We start from the raw sequence: 17,661 nt of genomic DNA, 5'->3' as shown, positions 1-17,661 counted from the left end.
ATGGCCAACATGGTCATTCTGGGGGCTGTAGTGTGGCTGAGTCTGGTTTGGGACTTAGAGGGGCAACATTACCATGTAGGTTCCCGGTGTTTTCACTGCTCACATGAAACGGACAAACACGTTTTTTTCCATTTTGCTGCCGGAGAGTGCCAAGTCACTTTCCCATACATGCTACAAACCGGGAAGAGCACCATTAAATTTTAAAAAGGGGGTGGGGGAGAATATGTTTCTGTGATGTTAATAATTCCAAAAATAGAAAGGAGAGATTCTGCTTTTAGTAAAAACCTGGGAGCTGGTTTTTATGCCTCACCGAGAAAGGCCTTCCCTACCTCAAGATAGAGAAAAAAATTATTTTAAAATGTTTATGGTTTTTTAAATATGTGGGTCTTTAATTCAGTAATTTGGGGGTATAGTATGAGCTGGGGGGTACTGGAAGTTAAGAAATGGGCTAAACATTTGAGGGAAATTATCACAAAATAAATTCCAAATAAGAGTCTGTAAACACCTCCATTTTATAAATCTACTTAATTCTTCAGTTGATTCCATATTATTAAAATTGAGGTACAATTTATTTATAATAACATTCACCCTTTTTAGAAGATAGAGGGAAAATTCCATCACTCAAAAAAATTCCTTATTGACCCTTTATAGTCAACCCCTCCCAGCACTCTCAGAAAATTGATTTGTTTTCTGTCCCTATAAATTTGTCTTTTCCAGAATGTCCTGTGAATAGATCCTTCCGAGCCTGGCTTCTTTCACTTAGCATAATGCATTTGAGATTCATCCCTGTTGTTGGAGGAATCAATAATCTGTTCCTTTTCATTACTGAGTAATATTCCAGTTTGTTTATCCATTCTCCAATTTTCTGTGATTACGAATAAGGCCAATATAAATATTGACACACTGCTTTCTGTGTGAATGTGATTTTCATTTCACTCGGGTAAATACCCAGTAGTAGGATTGCTATATTGTGTGGTCAGTTTAACTTTGTAAGAGCTGCTGAACTTTTCCCAAATGGCCGCACCACTGCGCACTCCCACCAGCAACGTATGAGAGGTCCCGTTGCTTGACGTCCTCATCAGCACTTGGCATTGTCACTTTATTTCATTTTAGCCATTCCAGTGGGTTTGTGGTAGCATCTCTTGGTGGTTTTAGTTTGCGCTTCCCTGATGACTAATGACACTGAGCATCTTTTCATGTGCTTTTTGGTCTTTTAGGAAATGCTTGTTTTTTATTGTATGGTTTGTCTTATTGAATCATAAGAGTTCTTCGTATATCCTATATCTGGTTACAAGTTCTCTGTCAGATAGTCATGGGTATTGCAAATATTTTCTTTTAGTCTGTGGCTTGCCTTTTCATTTTCTTTATTTTTTGAAAATGTGGTACGACCACTTAACATGAGATTTACGCTCTTAACAGATTTTTAAGTGTACAATATAGTATTAACTATAGGACAATGTTATACAGCAGATCTCCAGAACTTACTCACTTTGCGTAACTGAAACTTTATACCTGTCGAACAGCAACTCCCGATTTCCCCGTCCCCCCTCCTCCAGGTCCTGGCAACCACCATTTTACTGTTTCTACAAATTTGACTATTTTATTTGACTTATGCATCCTAAAAGTGGAATTAGTGATTTTTTTGAAGAACAGAAATTTTAAATTTTGATAAAGTCTAATATATCAGGTTATTTTTCTCCTATGGATAGCATTTTTAGTAACCTGTCTGATAAATCTTTGTCAACCTCACATTTACCAAGATTTTCTCCTGTGCTTTCTTCTAAACATTTTATAGTTTTATCACTTACATGTAGGTTTATGACTTCGTCTCAAGTAAATTTCTGTATGGGTCAAGATTCACTTTTTTTCCATATAGATAGCCAGTTGTTCCAACACTATTAAAACACTGTACTTTTCCCCCATTGTATTCCCTTGGCCCCTTTGTCAAAAATTAATTGAGTGTATATGTGTGGGTTTATTTTCGAGCTCTATGCTGTTCCATTGATCTGTATGTCTATCCTTAAGTCACTACTACATTTTAGGTCGTACACATTCTTGTGAGGTGAATTCCTAGATTGTTTTCTGTGTGTGATTTTTATTGCTTTTAGAAATTGTTTCCTTTTTTCCCTTTTCCTTTTACAATTACTATACTATTATATAAAAAGACTATTTAACTTTTTTGTGGGTCTATCATATATCCAAGCCATGTTACTGAACTTCTGTTTGCTCTCTTGGTTTTTTGGTCAATATTCTTGGATTTTCAAGGTAGACGATCAAACATCTGCAGATGGCAATAACTTAGCGACCCCCTCCCCCAATATTTTTCCTCATTTTATTTGCCTTAGTGGCTAGGCTTCACTTTAAGGCAGTGATTTGGGTGGGAATGCTTCTAATAAGGTACCACTAGGTATTAATTATGCTTGTTGTTAGAGTTCTGGTAGTTTAGCTTATTACCTAAGGAGGTTTCTTTCCATTTTTAGCTTCTAAATGTCTAAAGTTTCGTTTTAAAATTTCTTGTTCCACTTGGAATTTTTTTTTTCATTGAAAAGTCTAACAGTTTAGAGGTGAGTCAGGCTTCCCAGTTTTGGAGGATCATATTTTTATCTCCCTGGAGGAGAAGATAGTGTAGCTAGTATAAGTCAATTTGTTTTATTTAGACTATGAAGAATTTAGACTATGAAGACTATTATTGGTGCTTTTCAATAATGTTTTTATCGGGGGGGAGGATGTCAGAACAGACAGAAAGGGAGAGAATAAAGGGACAGTTTATAAACTACTTACGTACAAATAAGATAGCTTTTTGTAGTGTTTTTCAAACTTTCCAGCCCCACTATTCATAGCGAAAAGTACATTTTATATTTCAACCCAGTATGAACATAGCTATATATAACTGAAACAGAATCTCATGAAGTATTATGCATTTTTCCTTTGTGCAGTATATTCTGATATTTGCAATTCTCTTCCATCTGTTCTATTTCATTTTAAAATGATGGTCATGACCCTCTAGATTGACTTGACCACTGTTTCATAAAACACTGGTTTATAAAACTGTTCATTTCGTTTCTAACCTCCCAAACTGCTGAACTGTGTCCAGGACAAATTCATTTTATATCAGATCCTGCTGTGATGCAAAGTGAGTTCATTTATAATGCCCTCAAATAATCATAGCTATCCACATTTCTCTCTTGAATTACTGTGTAGCCTCTAAACCGTCTTCCAGCATCAACCCATGACCCCACAGAGTAGCCAGTAAATGGAGTCTTGTAAAACCACTGCTCAAAACCCTCTAATAACCACACTTAGAATAAACCCCCAGATCTTCACTGTAGCCTGTGAGGCCCTATTTGGCCTTTACCCCATTCTTCTTATACTTCTGCAAACACACCAGCCTTCTTGCTATTCCTCACCCAAGCCAAGTATTTGCCTGCCTCCCAGACTTTGTACTGTTTCACCAGATAGTCACATAATGTGTTCCTTGTTTCATTTGGGCCTTCTCGAACCCTCATTCTAAAACAGCATTCCCCACCTATCACTATAAATGTCCATCCCACTTTGGTTTTCTTTGTACCACTATTATCTGCTGTTATATTATTTAATTATTTGTTTACTGATTCCGTGTCCTTTTTTTCCCCTGCTAGAATATAACTTCCAAGAGGGCAAGGACTCTGTGTATCTTGCTCACTGTTTGTTGTAGTCTCAAGACCCAGAACAGTGGGACATAGTAGTTGATCAATAAATAGTTGTCGAAGAGATGAATGAATGTGCCTAGAATCTAGAAGAAATTGGGCACCAATCTTTTTTGTATTTTCCTTTTCTAAAATTAAATTTATTTGGGTAACATTGGCTAATAAGATTATATAAGTTTCAAGTGTATAATATTATATCATCTGTATATTGCATTGTGTGCTCATTACCCAAAGTTTAGTCTCCTTCCGTCACCATATATTTGACCTCCTTTACCCTTTTGTACCTCTTCCACCCCCCCTTACCCTCTGGTAACCACCCTTTTGTTGTCTTTGTCTATGAGTTTGCTCAGTTTTCTTTGTCTCATTGTTCATTTGTTGCTTTCTGTTTAATGTCCCACACATGAGTAAAATCACGATTTTTCTCCTTTTCTGACTGACTTATTTCACTTACCATACTACTGTCAAGATCCATCCATGTTGTTGCAAATGGCACTATTTCGTCTTCTCTTATGGCTGAGTAATAGTCCATTGTATATATGTACCACATCTTCTTTATCCAATCATCCATCAAAGGACACATGGGTTGTTTCCATCTCTTGGCTATTGTGAATAATGCTGAAATGAACATAGGGGTACAAATAAACGTCTTCAAATTTTTCAGGTAGATACCCAGAAGAAGAATTGCTGGGTCACATGGTAATTCTGTTCTTAGTTTTTTGAGGAGCCTCCATACTGTTTTCCATAACGGCTGCACCAGTCTGCATCCCACCAGCAGTGTATGAGGGTTCCTTTTTCTCCACAACCTCTCCAACACTTGTTATTACTTGTCTTGTTGATAATAAATCAGACACTAATCTTAAGATACATTCAGTGTATTGTGCCTTTCTGTTCAATTTTAGCATGGAAATTTCTTTATGTTAAACATGGGGTATATTTTAATGTAAGCAGTTCATTGATCAACAGACATCTGGTATCCATTACATTTCTGATTCTGTGATAATAATGATAGCTAATAATAGATAATATTTATTGAGCATGCACTGCTCTTACTGCTTTATATATATTAGCTCATTTGATCCTTCCAACCTCTTGAGGTACGTACTATTATTATCATGTTACAGATGAGGAAACTGAGGCACAAAGAGGTTAAGTAGCTTGTCCAAAGTCATACAAAAGGTAAGTAGTGGAACTGGGGTTTGAATACAGACCATCTGATTTCAGAGCCTGTGTTCTGAACCACAGCGCTCAGAGCAACAAGGAGTATATACAATTCCTGACCTTTATAAACATGTAACGTTTATGGCATTTGTTCCTTAACATAGTGGTTCTCAATCATGGCTGATTTTGCACCCTCCCCTTTGCCCCCGGAACTTGGCAATGTTTGGAGACATTTTTGGTTGTCATGACTGGCGGGGGTAGGGGTGCTACTGGCATCTAGTGGTTATAGGCCAGTTGTTGCTAAACATCCTATAATGCAGAGGACCTCCCTCCCTGCCCCGCTTACTCCCCAACAAAGGATTATCTGGCTCAAACGTCCATAGTGCTGAGGTTGAGAAACCCTACCTTAGCAGGTAGTTCTGAAAGCCCATTCAAATCACTCAGGGAGTTTTCAGAATAAATGCTGATGTCTAGGTCCAGGTCCTGGCCTTAATGAACCTCAAGGGGACTTTCAGCATTGCCCAGCACTCCTGCTATATTTGCTAGTGGGTTTGCTTTTCTATTCTCCAAAATAGCTATTTTACACCTTCCTTTATTTCCTCTCCTCTCCTAGTATATCAGCTGCTGACTCTGGCTCATTAGATAGGAACCTCCTCATAGGCTTACCAGCCAAACTCCTAACATGCCCACATTTGTACAAATACTGAATGAAACCTCCCCAGGCTGTCACAGACTGGCTTCTTTTCTGCGCTCTGCACCCCTCATCCTCTGCCTTCTTACAGATATAATATTTTTCTTTTTAAAAAACTTTTTATTTGGACATAATTTTAAACTTTACAAATAAGTTGCAAAAATAAAAATGGCACAGAAAATACCCATATACCTTTTATCCAGAGTCATCTATTGTTAACATTTTACCCCATTTGCTTTATCATTTGCACTGACGGTCACACACATAATATTTTTCTGAACCATCTGAGGATAAGTTACATGCATCACGGCCTTTACTCCTAAGCACTTCGGTATGGATTTCCTAAGAATAAGAATATTCTTACATAACCACAGTACCGTTACCAACTTCAGTAAATTCAACGTTGATACAATACTGTTATCTAATCTGTCACTGGTATTCCAATTTGACAATAGACCTGATAACATCCTTCACAGCATTTTTCCTTTTAGTAAAGGATCCAGTCTAGGGTTATTAACAGCATTTAGTTGTCATGTCTCTTAGACTCTTTAAGTCTGGAACATTTCCACACCCTTTCTTTGTTTTTTATGATATTGGCATTGTGGGGGAGGAAAAAGAATTTTCCCTCTATCCTTCTAGGTTCTTGGCTGAGACCCCCTTGTAATAACAGATGGATTAACAGGAGAACAATAAAGCTCAATTAACATGTATGCCTCCTGTATACATGGGAGAGACCCAGGAAAACTGAGTAACTCCCCAAATGGCCCAAGCCACCACCTTAAATACCATCTCCAGCTAAAGACAAAAGATGTTTGGGGGGGGCTTTAGGGGGGTACTAGGAAAACACAGTAAACAAGGGTAAGGTTATTATGCAGATTTATGTCCCTGCCTCTCCATGATGAGAGTTTCTAGAGATTTACTCATCCTCTTCTTCCTGGTACAGAGAGGGAGACACCTTACAATGGAGAGTTCCCTTGTAAATGTAAATGCCTCTCATAAAAGGGTAACTTCAGCTTAGTTTTTAGAGCTTCTCCTTTGTCCGCTGTTTCTTTGAAAGAGTCAACCTCAAGATAATCCTTATTCCAAAGAGGCATATTTTGAGGTGTCATATTCTGTACCCCCTAAAATGCTTTAAATATATTTCTAATCATTTTTACAGTTATCAATTATTTTCTCCTCTGAATGCAATTAGGATTAGTAACCACCTTTGGACATACTCACACATCTATATCTACAGAGGGTGCCAAAAAAATGTATACAGATTTTAAGAAAGGAAAAAAATTGTATTAAAATTGTAATACTCAATATATACCGATAACAAAAGTCGTGTGTATACATTTTTTGGCACCCCCGGTATATACAATGTTGAGGCTTTTTATTCATAACTCGAATTATGTTTTAGCATCAGTTTTCTACTTTAATTTTCTTTTTTAAGGAGGGCGCAGCTCACAGTGGCCCATGAGGGGATCGAACTGGCAACCTTGGTGTTATCAGCACCACACTCTAACCCACTGAACTAACCGGCCATCCCTACTTTAATTTTTTTCTAAAAGCCTGTTTCTATGCTCATTTATTCCTTTACCAACTACCTATATAAAAATGTCATTTTTAAATAGTTTAAGAATTTTGGCAAGGAGGGGAAAGGAGGAAGAACAAAGTAAATAAAGGAGGTTTTGAAAACCTCAAGTATGCTTTATTCTGTTGTGATTACATTCAAGTGGGCAGGTTGACACTAGTATCTCCCTTTGTCCTAAGTTGCATTAATTTACTCCATTCAGCAAATCTGAAGTTACTTCGACAAACTGGAGCAAATATAGCCTAAAATTGAACAAACACCTTCCACTTGATTTTTGTAAGAGACACATTTGCTGAATGTACTCTATGCAGAGAGCCACAAAGAGTATCTACACTGCTGTAGATATGAAATGTACGAATCTTTCACCTGGGGATCTTGTTAAAACGCAGACATGGATTATGTAGTTCTGGGTTGGGGCTAGAGATTTCTGGATTTCTGTTGTTTGGGGGACTACATTTTGAATAACGAGGCTTTAGAGCATAGCTGGAGGTTACCTGGCACCTTTACCCATCACCTGAAGCATAAACATCCCTCCCTAAGTGTCTGTCTGGGCTTGTCCTAGTGCTGGATGAAGAACAAGGGGTGTGCAGTCCGCTTCAGAGACGCAGACAAAGCCCAGGGCTCTTGGAGCATTTCTTTCAACCTCAAGTAGCAGCTGCTTTGAGCCTCCCCTCACCTAGGCTCTCCTCCAACATTCCAAACACTTGAAGAAAAACCACTGCAAACACACACACACACACACACACACACACACACACACACACACACAATCCCAGGCACGGACCTGAAGAAAGAAGTGGGGTGGGGCAGGCATGGAACCACCCTCTTCTCGCCTGGCTTTAATATTTCATACTTCCTCATTCATTACAGAGACTGGGTGCCCATTTCAACAGCCTTGACCCTGACCACTTGAGTACACACCAGCCCCCCACCCCCTCCAGCCACTGGCTGTGCATTTCTCTGCCTGAGAACCTGCTCTGCCTGCTCTTGTGGCAGGCTGGGAGTGCGGGGGAATTAACACTCCCCTCTGCACCCTGGCAGCAGCTCTGGGATACCTGATGAAAATTAGTAAATAAACAGCCCAGCTCCTTTGCCCACTGGTGGGAGAACTCTGAGATGGATGGGTGTTCTATACTGGCTCCCAGGATTGAGCTTCAGTTGCCCACAGTGGTAACTGGCTTGATAATGCACCTGTATTACTTGCCTTCCTGCCCCAGCTCACTTCCCCATTCTCCTATCTATTTCCTGGGATCACATCCTAAATAAACTTTTTCCCCTTGCGTCCTTGCCTCAGAGTTACCTTCTAGAGGAACTCAAACTATGGCTCTTCGAAGCCAACAGTCAGGAAGGACTTCTGTTCTTTTTAATAAAACCCCATGACAAGAAAACAACAGGAAGCCCTGTGCGGTTTGTTCTAGGGGGCTTTCACCAGTGTCTAATTTTGTTGGCATGACACCAACCATTCAGATGGCTGGAAATAAGCCTGCTAATGGAGAGAATGCTTCCCTGTTCCTGGGCTATTTAGGGATCATGTTAACAGAGATGCTATACCAGGTTGATTCTGGTCTTTCTGACCCCTGCCGGGTGGAGACATATCTCTGAGTTCTGCCTCTGAGCCCTTGACCACATATTGTGGCCCCTGCAAACCTCATCCTGGCTGTATCCTACTTCCAAGCTCTTCTCTGTAGCCTCTCTCCCTGGGGTCTCTCTGCCCAGGACCTTGGAACAAGGAGTCCTTTCTTGGACCTTAATTTTATTGTGTGGAGGCCCCTGACATTACGTTTCAGGGATGTGTCTACTACACCTGTTTTCCAAGCTTTGCATCAATGATCAATGCTCCCCCTTGCTGTGTCTTCAGCTTGCCCCCCTTCTCCTGCCTTCTTTCCCAAAGTGGAAGTGGATCTGAACCTTGGCATAATTTAAGCCTCTCAGGGGATTTTTAGGGCTTCCTGCACTCAAATGGGGGTTCTTAGACCTTCTGTATGTCACAAGTGTGCTATGACCAGCCTTCCCCCACAGGACCTTGTATGCAGAATTCCCCTTTCTGTGGTTCCTCTCATGTTTGGAACCCACATCAGGCAGGGATGTTTGGGAGGGTGGCCTGACCTGGGACGCTGGACCAGACTTCTTACAGTCATGGTGTACCTCTGCCAGGGTGTGCTGCCCACTGGGCCGAACACTCATGTCTTTGTTTGGGCCTCTTGGGGTTACTAATTAGAGACACTTGGTCCTTTGGATTTGGTATTTTAAGGGTACATAGTACGTCAACTGGACTAGCTTTAATGTAAACATCTGTGAAAACATCAAGGCTGGGCTAGGTGACTACTTCCCTATGACTTTGGGTTCTCTTCCTGGCTTGCAGACTGCCACCTTTATGCTGTGTTCTCAAGTCGGGGGGGTGGGGAGGGGGGAGAGGGGAAAAAAGAGAGAGAGAGAGAGATCTTTCTCTTCTCATAAAGCCACAGTCCTATTAGATTAGGGCCCTACCCTTATAACCTCATTTAACCTTAATTACCTCCTATACACCCTATCTTCAGATACAGTTACACTGGATGTTAGGACTTCGACGTATGAATTTTGAATCCATACCAGGCAGGTCTGTCCATAGCAATAACTGTTCCCTCACCTCAGCATTTCACTTATTCACTCACCTAGCTGAATCCTGAGAACTGTACTAGATGTTACCAGATTCCTTTCCTAAGCAACGGTGAGAGACACTTCCTGTTGCTCAACATCCTTGCCAACACTTAGTAGAGTCAGACTTTTGAATATAGCTAAGATGATAGATATGATATTGTATCTCTTGGGCTTTTTGTTTGTTTGTTTGTTTGTTTGTTTTTTAAACAAACCTTTAGGCAGCCATTCTTTAACTTGACCATTCTTTTTTTTTTTTTTTAATTGGGGAATACTGCGGGACAGTATGTTTCTCCAGGGCCCATCAGTTCCAGGTCATTGTCCTTCAATCTAGTTGTGGAGGGCACAGCTCAGCTCCAAGTCCAGTCGCCGTTTTCAATCTTTAGTTGCGGGGGGCGCAGCCCACCATCCCATGAGGGAATTGAACCAGCAACCTTGCTGTTGAGAGCTCACACTCTAACCAACTGAGCCATCCGGCCACCCCTCAGGCAGCTCAGCAGCAGCTCGTTGTGTTCAATCTAGTGTGGAGGGCGCAGCTCACTGGCCCATGTGGGAATCGAACCGGCAACCCTGTTGTTCAGAGCTCGTGCTCTAACCAACTGAGCCATCTGGCCGCCCTATCTCTCTTGGTTTTGATTTACATTTCTCTGATTACCAGTGTTCATTGGCTATTTAAATTTTATCTTTCTGAAATTCTAGTGCAAGTTATTTTGCCCATTTTTTCTATGAGATTGTATTTCTTATTGATTTGTAGATGTTCTTTACATATTCTAGGTACTAATTTTTAGTGATATACTTTAGAGATAATGTCTTCCAGTTTGTGGCTTATTTTTTCATTTTTACGGTGTTTTCTGATAAACAAAGTTCTTACTTTTAGTATAGTCAAATATTTTTCTTTTATATGTTGTACTTTTTGTGTCCCTATCTCAAAGACATAAAGATAATCCTTCTGTATTATCTCCTAAAAGTTTTAAATGTTGGCTTTTGAAATAATGTTAGTCTAATTGGAATTGAAGGAGGAATGTGTGTGTGAATTGTTTTTCCATGTGGAAAATCAGTTATCCCAGGACCATTTATTGAAGACTTGATCCTTGACCTTCTGAGACATTCCTACCCCGGCACCTCCTTTGCTATTTCAGTGCCCATATACTCCTATGCGTGAAGCTGCTTCCAGGCTCGCTCAGATTTGGCTTCCTGGCGTATCTGTCTAACCCTGAGTGAATACTACACTTGATTGCTGTGGCTTTCTAATGAGTCTTGGTGCTGGTAGGTCAAGCCCTTCTCTCTTGTTTTTTATCAAATTGTCATGTCCACTTGCTTTTATGTAAATACCTTAGAATGACCATAAAGTTCCATGAAGAACCTCATGAAGATTTTGAAATTGCCTTGAATTTGTAGAATTATACCTTTTTCCAAAATTACTTGCACATAACTATCTCATTTGTGTCTCACAACAATTTTTTTGGGGCGTAGGTTAATATTAGTCCCATTTCTTAGATGAGGAAACATTAGGGAAATTAAATGCCTTGCTCACAGCTCACAAAGCTAGTAGATGGCAGAGCCAGGTCTTGTTTTTTTTAAGTGTTTCTTTTTATCCCTTTTTCTTTTGTTGAGAAATAATTCACATACCATGAAAGTCACCTTTTTAAAATGTACAATTCAGAGGTTTTTAGTATATTCACAGGGTTGCACAACCATCACCACTATCTAATTCCAGAACATTTCATCACCCCAAAGAGAAGCCCTGCACTCCTTAGCAGTCTACTGCCCATGTCCCCCACCCCTCCCCCAGCCCCTGGCAACCACTAATCTTTCTGTCTCTATAGATTTGCCTGTTCTGGACATTTTTTTCTTAAAGATTTCATTGGGGAAGGGGAACAGGACTTTATTGGGGAACAGTGTGTACTTCCAGGACTTTTTTCCAAGTCAAGTTGTTGTCCTTTCAGTCTTAGTTGTGGAGGGCGCAGCTCAGCTCCAGGTCCAGTTGCCGTTGCTAGTTGCAGGGGGCACAGCCCACCATCCCCTCTGGGAGTTGAACTGGCTACCTTGTGGTTGAGAGACCACGCTCCAACCAACTGAGGCATCTGGGAGCTCAGCGGCAGCTCAGCTCAAGGTGCCGCGTTCAATCTTAGTTGCAGGGGGCACAGCCCACCATCCCTTGTGGGAGTCGAACTGGCAACCTTGTGGTTGAGAGACCACGCTCCAACCAACTGAGCCATCCCGCACTGGCCCATGTGGGAATCCAACCGGCAGCCTTCGGCGTTAGGAGCATGGAGCTCCAACCGCCTGAGCCACAGGACTGGCCCTGTTCTGGACATTTTACATAAATGTAATCATGCAATGTGTGGCCTTCTTTCACTTAGCATCATGTTTTCAAGGGTCTTCCACGTGATGATTCAGAACTTCATTCCTTTTTCTTTTCCTTCATCTTTTTTTCTTCATTTTCATCTTTTCTTTCTCATTCCATTCCTTTTCCTTCATTCCTTCAGTCCTTTAGCCAAGGCTTTTGACTCCAAGTCCAGTGTTCCTTTCAGTTACATATTAAATCAATCAGTAAGTGGAAATTTGTTTCTTCAAGAAGTTAAGAATGCAATGAAATTATTACTCATGAGCCTAACAACTAACTTCTCACTCCCTGTTGGCATGCAGCAGGTACTCGAACATTGAGATCAGAGTTCTTTAGAAGAATCCTGCCAATGTTGTTCACTCTATGCTAAGCCAAACTCTTGCTAAGCACTGTGTCTGGAAAGCTGAGTATTGTTTAGGTTGTGAGCTGTGCATGAGATATTCTCACTTACTTTTGTAGAAGTAGTGTTTTCTTCCAGTAAACATCAGGCAACATCAGTTGAATGTGTTATATAGATCTTGATTTGAAAGAATTACATAAAGCACTTTATGTCAAGAATCCTTCTCTCTTTAGAAAAGTTCCTACTCCATTAAGCAATATTTTGCTGTTACCTTTAATCATGAGCTTGAATTGAACTATGAAGAAAAATTAGAATGATTGACAGTACAATGTGCCAAGCCCTGAACTAAACTAGGCACAAATGCCTGTTTCCCTGCAAAGCCTGCTGAATCAATTCCTTTCCACTGCCCACATCACTCCCAATGAACACCTGCACCCACATTTACTAGGGTGGGGGAGAGGAGGGATTACACACACACACACACACACACACACACACACACACACACACACACACACAGTTAGCTGATCTGGAACAAACCAAGCTGTTCTTTTAACTAAACACAAATCAAACCAACAGTTCCTTTAGATTTTAACCAGCTGTTTTGGAAATTGTTTTATAAGGCTTTAGTTCACAACCCACAAAATTGATTTTGGAAATAATCCTTTTCCCTTTGCCTACAAGGAATCACAAAGCTGAGTTGGAGTTCATTTGCAGTTTTTCTTTCCCTAGGTTTTCAGGTATCATTCTCTTTCTGTTTCCTTCTTTTATTTGCTATGGATTTGCCCTTCTTTCCCAATAGTATGTCCAACTCCTTCCAAATCTTTCCATTCATTCATCCATGCATTTTTTAACAATTATTTATAAAGTTCCTACTATGTGCCAGGCAGTCTTCGATAAGCACTGGGGATTTAACAGTGAACCAAACAGGCAAAAACCTCTGCCTTCAACAAAGCTTATTTTCTAGCAGATAATAAATAAACAAAATATACATTATGTTAGACGGTGATTAGTGCTATTTGTGGAGGAAAATGAATCAGAAAAGAGACACAGGGAGCACTTAGGGCTTTCAATTTTAAATAGCGTTTCTCTAGGTCAGTGGTTGGCTAACTATGGCCTTGTGACCCTATAAATAAAGTTTTATTGGCACACAGCCACACTCATTCGTTTACAGATTGTCTGTGACTGCTTTCATGCTACAACAGCAGAGTTCAGTGGTTGTGACAGAGACCCTATGGCTGCAAAGCCTAAAATACTTGCTATTTGGACATTTACAGAAATAGGACTTTTGGCCCTGTGCAGAGAACATACCAATTTTTACATATTACTTCTTATAGAATTAATATCCATGTTGTGCTTTTGAACTTCCAAAGCATTTTCCCAAACACTGCCTCGTCTGAGTGTTGCAGTAGTATTGTAAGGTAGGCCTCGGTAGCTTTGTTTTACAGGTGACCGAACGGAGGCTTAGAGAGGTTGCCCAGGGCTGCTGACCTTGTAAAGTGGTGGCCTTTAACTCTAGAAGTTGGTGCTTTTTTCCAGCCTAATTTCCTACTCCTGATGGTAAGTATATCCCAGGGTTTTAGCACCAGGAGCTTACTAGCATACAAAACACAGAAAGGCAATACTGTGCAGGCATCAAGAGTGTGGACTCTGAAGCTTGGCTGTCTGAGTTCAAGTCCTTGCTCTGCCACTTGCCACTGTGACCTCAGGCAAGTTATTTAACCTCTCTGTGCCATGCCTCAGTTTCCTCTTCTGTAAAGCAGTTAGAATAGTATTGCTTATGGGTAGGGTGGTGATATGTCCCAGTTTGCCTGATGCAGCCCTGATTTACGCCTGTCTCGTCTCATTTAACTTTCAGGTGCCCCTGTCTGGACATTAAATTATATATGTGCCCTCGCTAGAGTCATTGCGGGGACTGAGTTAGTATAAATAAAGCATTTAGACTCCTGCCCAACCATCGCCTGCATTTACTAGACCTTGGCTGTCATTTCTTATCTCAATGCCATGCCAACCCATCACTTAATTTCCTTCTGATTTGTTTCTTGGTTTCATTAAGCCCAGCCTGATTTCTGTCTGAAGCTGTTTTGCATGTCTGAGTAAACAGGCCATCACTGTCCCTTCTTCCAGGGTCTTCCGCCTGCAGTGCTCATGCTGCAGCGAGCCTGCAGCCTCACTGTCTGACTCCTTTAGCAGGTCTTGGCTTAGATGTCCTCGTCTCATGACACTTTCGCAGGCTACCTCTCAAAAATTGCCATCCCCTCCCCCAACGCACTTTGTTTCTACTTCCTTGCTTTAGTTTTCTACGTCATACTTATTACTATTAGCACAGATTCTACTGAGCAACTAATAATGTTTTTAGTGTAGTTTAGGAAAAGAACCACAAACTTCACTATGCCTGTAAGATTTATTTTTATGGTTTAAAAAATAATGCATATTTATCGTTAATTTTTTTTTTTAGCAAATCGCATTGAAACAAATACAGAGGGTGCCAAAAAGAATGTATACACATTTTAAAAGGAAAAACTATATTAAAATTACACTGATGGTAACCACTTTGAGCACCTCTTATAATTAAGGAAGTCAAACGTGACTTGTATTCATCTTTTGTTATCAGTATATATCAAGTATTACAATTTTAATGCAGTTTTCTCCTTTCTTAAAATGTGTATACATTTTTTGACACCCTCTTAGAATCCACCCATAGTCCCACCCATCCCCCCCGGAGTTGGCATTTTGAGGTGTATTAAGAAGGAAGCAATTTTACACCATGCATTTTCTAGTCCAAGCATGTAACTTGAAATAAATAGCTTATAAGCAAATGAAGGTTTACTGTGTTCTCTAAGTATTGTAATTTTGACTCCTTTAGGATAAACTTTTGTCCTCCATATTTTCATCTGAAACTTGTCTGAGAGAAAATATCAAAGCACTGGTCCAGCCTAGACCCATCTCTAGAAGTAAAGAAAAGCCATGGAAAAGCAGCTGAGTGGAAAAGAATGCTCCCCCGCTTGGAGTTAAGGGTTCCTGGTGTGTTTGCGAAGTGTTATAGTTACAGCCTCACTACACCTCCCTTTTTTCTGCAATATCCTATATGTAAAAAATGCTTTGACAATTTTGTCAATGATTTGGTGTTATGCCAACATGAACACCTTAATAGAAATGATCATGTAGCCACAGGCTTCCTATTTGCTGACGTTCTTTATAATATAGAGCAAGTCGTACATTCTTTTTGTGTCATTGTCTGTCTAACATATAATTCAGCTCCTTATGTGTTGGCTTCCCAGCCCTCTTTCAAACTTGTCATTGTTTCCTTATTTCTCCATTTACATTTTTTTTATTTTTTTGCGTACCCCACTGGCATGTAAGTTCCAGAAGGGCACAGTTGTATCTGTCTTGTTCACCAATGTGTTCCTAGCCCCCCACGTAGTGCCTGGCACATGGTATTTCCTCACTAAATATTTGTTGAATGGGAAGGCATCTGAGCACAGTAGGGCAACTTGCCCTCCATGGAGCGGGGCTGTCTTTCACCTGGGCCAGGGTGGGGATGACCCGTGTGCAAGTTCCTTGGATGCGAGAGAATGAACCCCTAAAAGGGGGCAATGGCCCCTCGAACATCATCTTCACTTTCTCCCCCAGGCCCCAAATTCCTTTAACAAATGACAAAGTCATTAATTCAACCACCCAGTTGGTGTAAAGTGCCAATGCCTTTTGAGACAGGAAGCTCATTAGGACCTTCACACTCAGGGATCAAGAGCAGATATTAGCTACGTTGGGGGGACATTTGTGATAAGGTGGGAATGAGGAGAAGAGTACAGGGAAGGGAGGTGTAAGAGGGGCCGGACAAGGGGGAAATGGCCCGAGAGACAAGGGTGCAGAAAGGGCAGTGGGCCCACAGCCGACGCGGTCCCTTCTGGAGAAGCACCTTCAATTTCACCTACAACCCAGGCATGTGAAGCAAATAGCAGAGCACCTGACACACCGGAGCAGTGGATGATGGAGATAACACTAATAGCTAATTTTAGTTTTTTATTTTTGAGCACGTACTGTGAGCCAAACTCTAGGCTGAGCACTTTGCCTGTACTCACTACTCCTTCACAACAATTTTAGGACACAGATGTATGATTATTCCTATATGGGTAAGGAATCTTGAGGTAGAGAGGCATTAAATATCCATGACTACTTCATCCGGCAGCTTGTGATAGGCTAAAATTAAATATTGGCCATTCTTATCATGACTCAGGAAACATATCTCACAGCCTCACTACACCTCCCTTTCTTCTGCAATATCCTATATGTAAAAAATGCTTTGACAATTTTGTCAATGATTTGGTGTTATTACTATAGAATAACTAAAGACAGTTTATAATACTTCTGGAATATGAGTTTTAACAGCAGATATTTTGAGATATTGTAAAAATATCCAATTATCCATTTGTTTTTACTTACATGAGTATACTACATCTTTATTCAGATGGATCATTTTCATATTAAATGCTATTTTTCAATCTATATGTCTAACTATAATACTGATCATTACTATTTATTGAGTACTTGCTATATGCCAGGGATTGTTTTAGGGGTTTTATATGTATTGATACATTTGTGACCCAATAATTGGGAGATGGGCACAGTTGATATTGTCCCCATTTTACAGATGAGGAAACTGAGACATGCGGAGAGACTGAGTTACTTGCCCGAGGTTTTAGGGGCAGCAAATGGCAGAGCCAGAATTGAAAGACAGGGACTTATGCCCCTTGAAACTCTCTGCTACTTGCTTCATGAACTTGCTTCATGAGAGGGCACAGTGACTTTTATTTCCTATGGTTAATATTTATCAACAATTCACAAGGAGTTAGGAAGTTACTGAATATTCCCTCCGGAGAAACTCCACTAGCTATAACCTGACTTTCTCATTTGGGTCCATTTCCTTTCAACCTGACCCTTTCCAACGAGAAAACAGAGGACCGATTGAAATATTCTGTTTTATATTTACCCTGCACTTTTTTTACTGTAAAATTTTTCATCCATCCCTGAGACTAACCTATGTGACTGTTATACTTTGGATGAGAGAAATAATATTACTGTTTTCCTCGGCATTCTATTCATCACTCTAGTTGAGTCACTAGTTTCACCAGTAGAATGTTTTTGGCATTCCATATGCTGACTAGCAAAGTGTGGATTGTTGGTTGAGGTCTCGGTGGCAGAGGCCTTGTAGGAGCTGCCTCTGGAGAA

General features: G+C 40.5%; 2 protein-coding genes across 28 annotated transcripts in view; one reads left to right on the top strand and one right to left on the bottom strand.

Moving 5' to 3' along the window:
* LOC109460239 (uncharacterized) overlaps positions 1–17,661 on the bottom strand; it is a 259,735-nt gene that overhangs the window by 154,934 nt on the left and 87,140 nt on the right. For all 18 annotated transcript variants that reach the window (XR_016020010.1, XR_016020011.1, XR_016020013.1 and 15 more), the window contains exon 3: positions 4,138–4,301. Coding sequence is in view for 9 of the 18 variants with exons in the window: in XM_088795080.1 (XP_088651206.1) it covers positions 4,138–4,266 (129 nt within the window). In the remaining 9 variants the exon portion in view is untranslated. The remainder of the gene's footprint in view (positions 1–4,137; positions 4,302–17,661) is intronic.
* ADGRG2 (adhesion G protein-coupled receptor G2) overlaps positions 1–17,661 on the top strand; it is a 103,157-nt gene that overhangs the window by 2,882 nt on the left and 82,614 nt on the right. The window lies entirely within an intron of this gene.

This window comes from Rhinolophus sinicus, chromosome 18 (assembly GCF_057876585.1).
Source record: "Rhinolophus sinicus isolate RSI-liver-muscle chromosome 18, RSI-T2T, whole genome shotgun sequence".
Lineage (NCBI taxonomy): Eukaryota > Metazoa > Chordata > Mammalia > Chiroptera > Rhinolophidae > Rhinolophus > Rhinolophus sinicus.
This window is presented reverse-complemented; position numbering and strand designations above follow the sequence as displayed.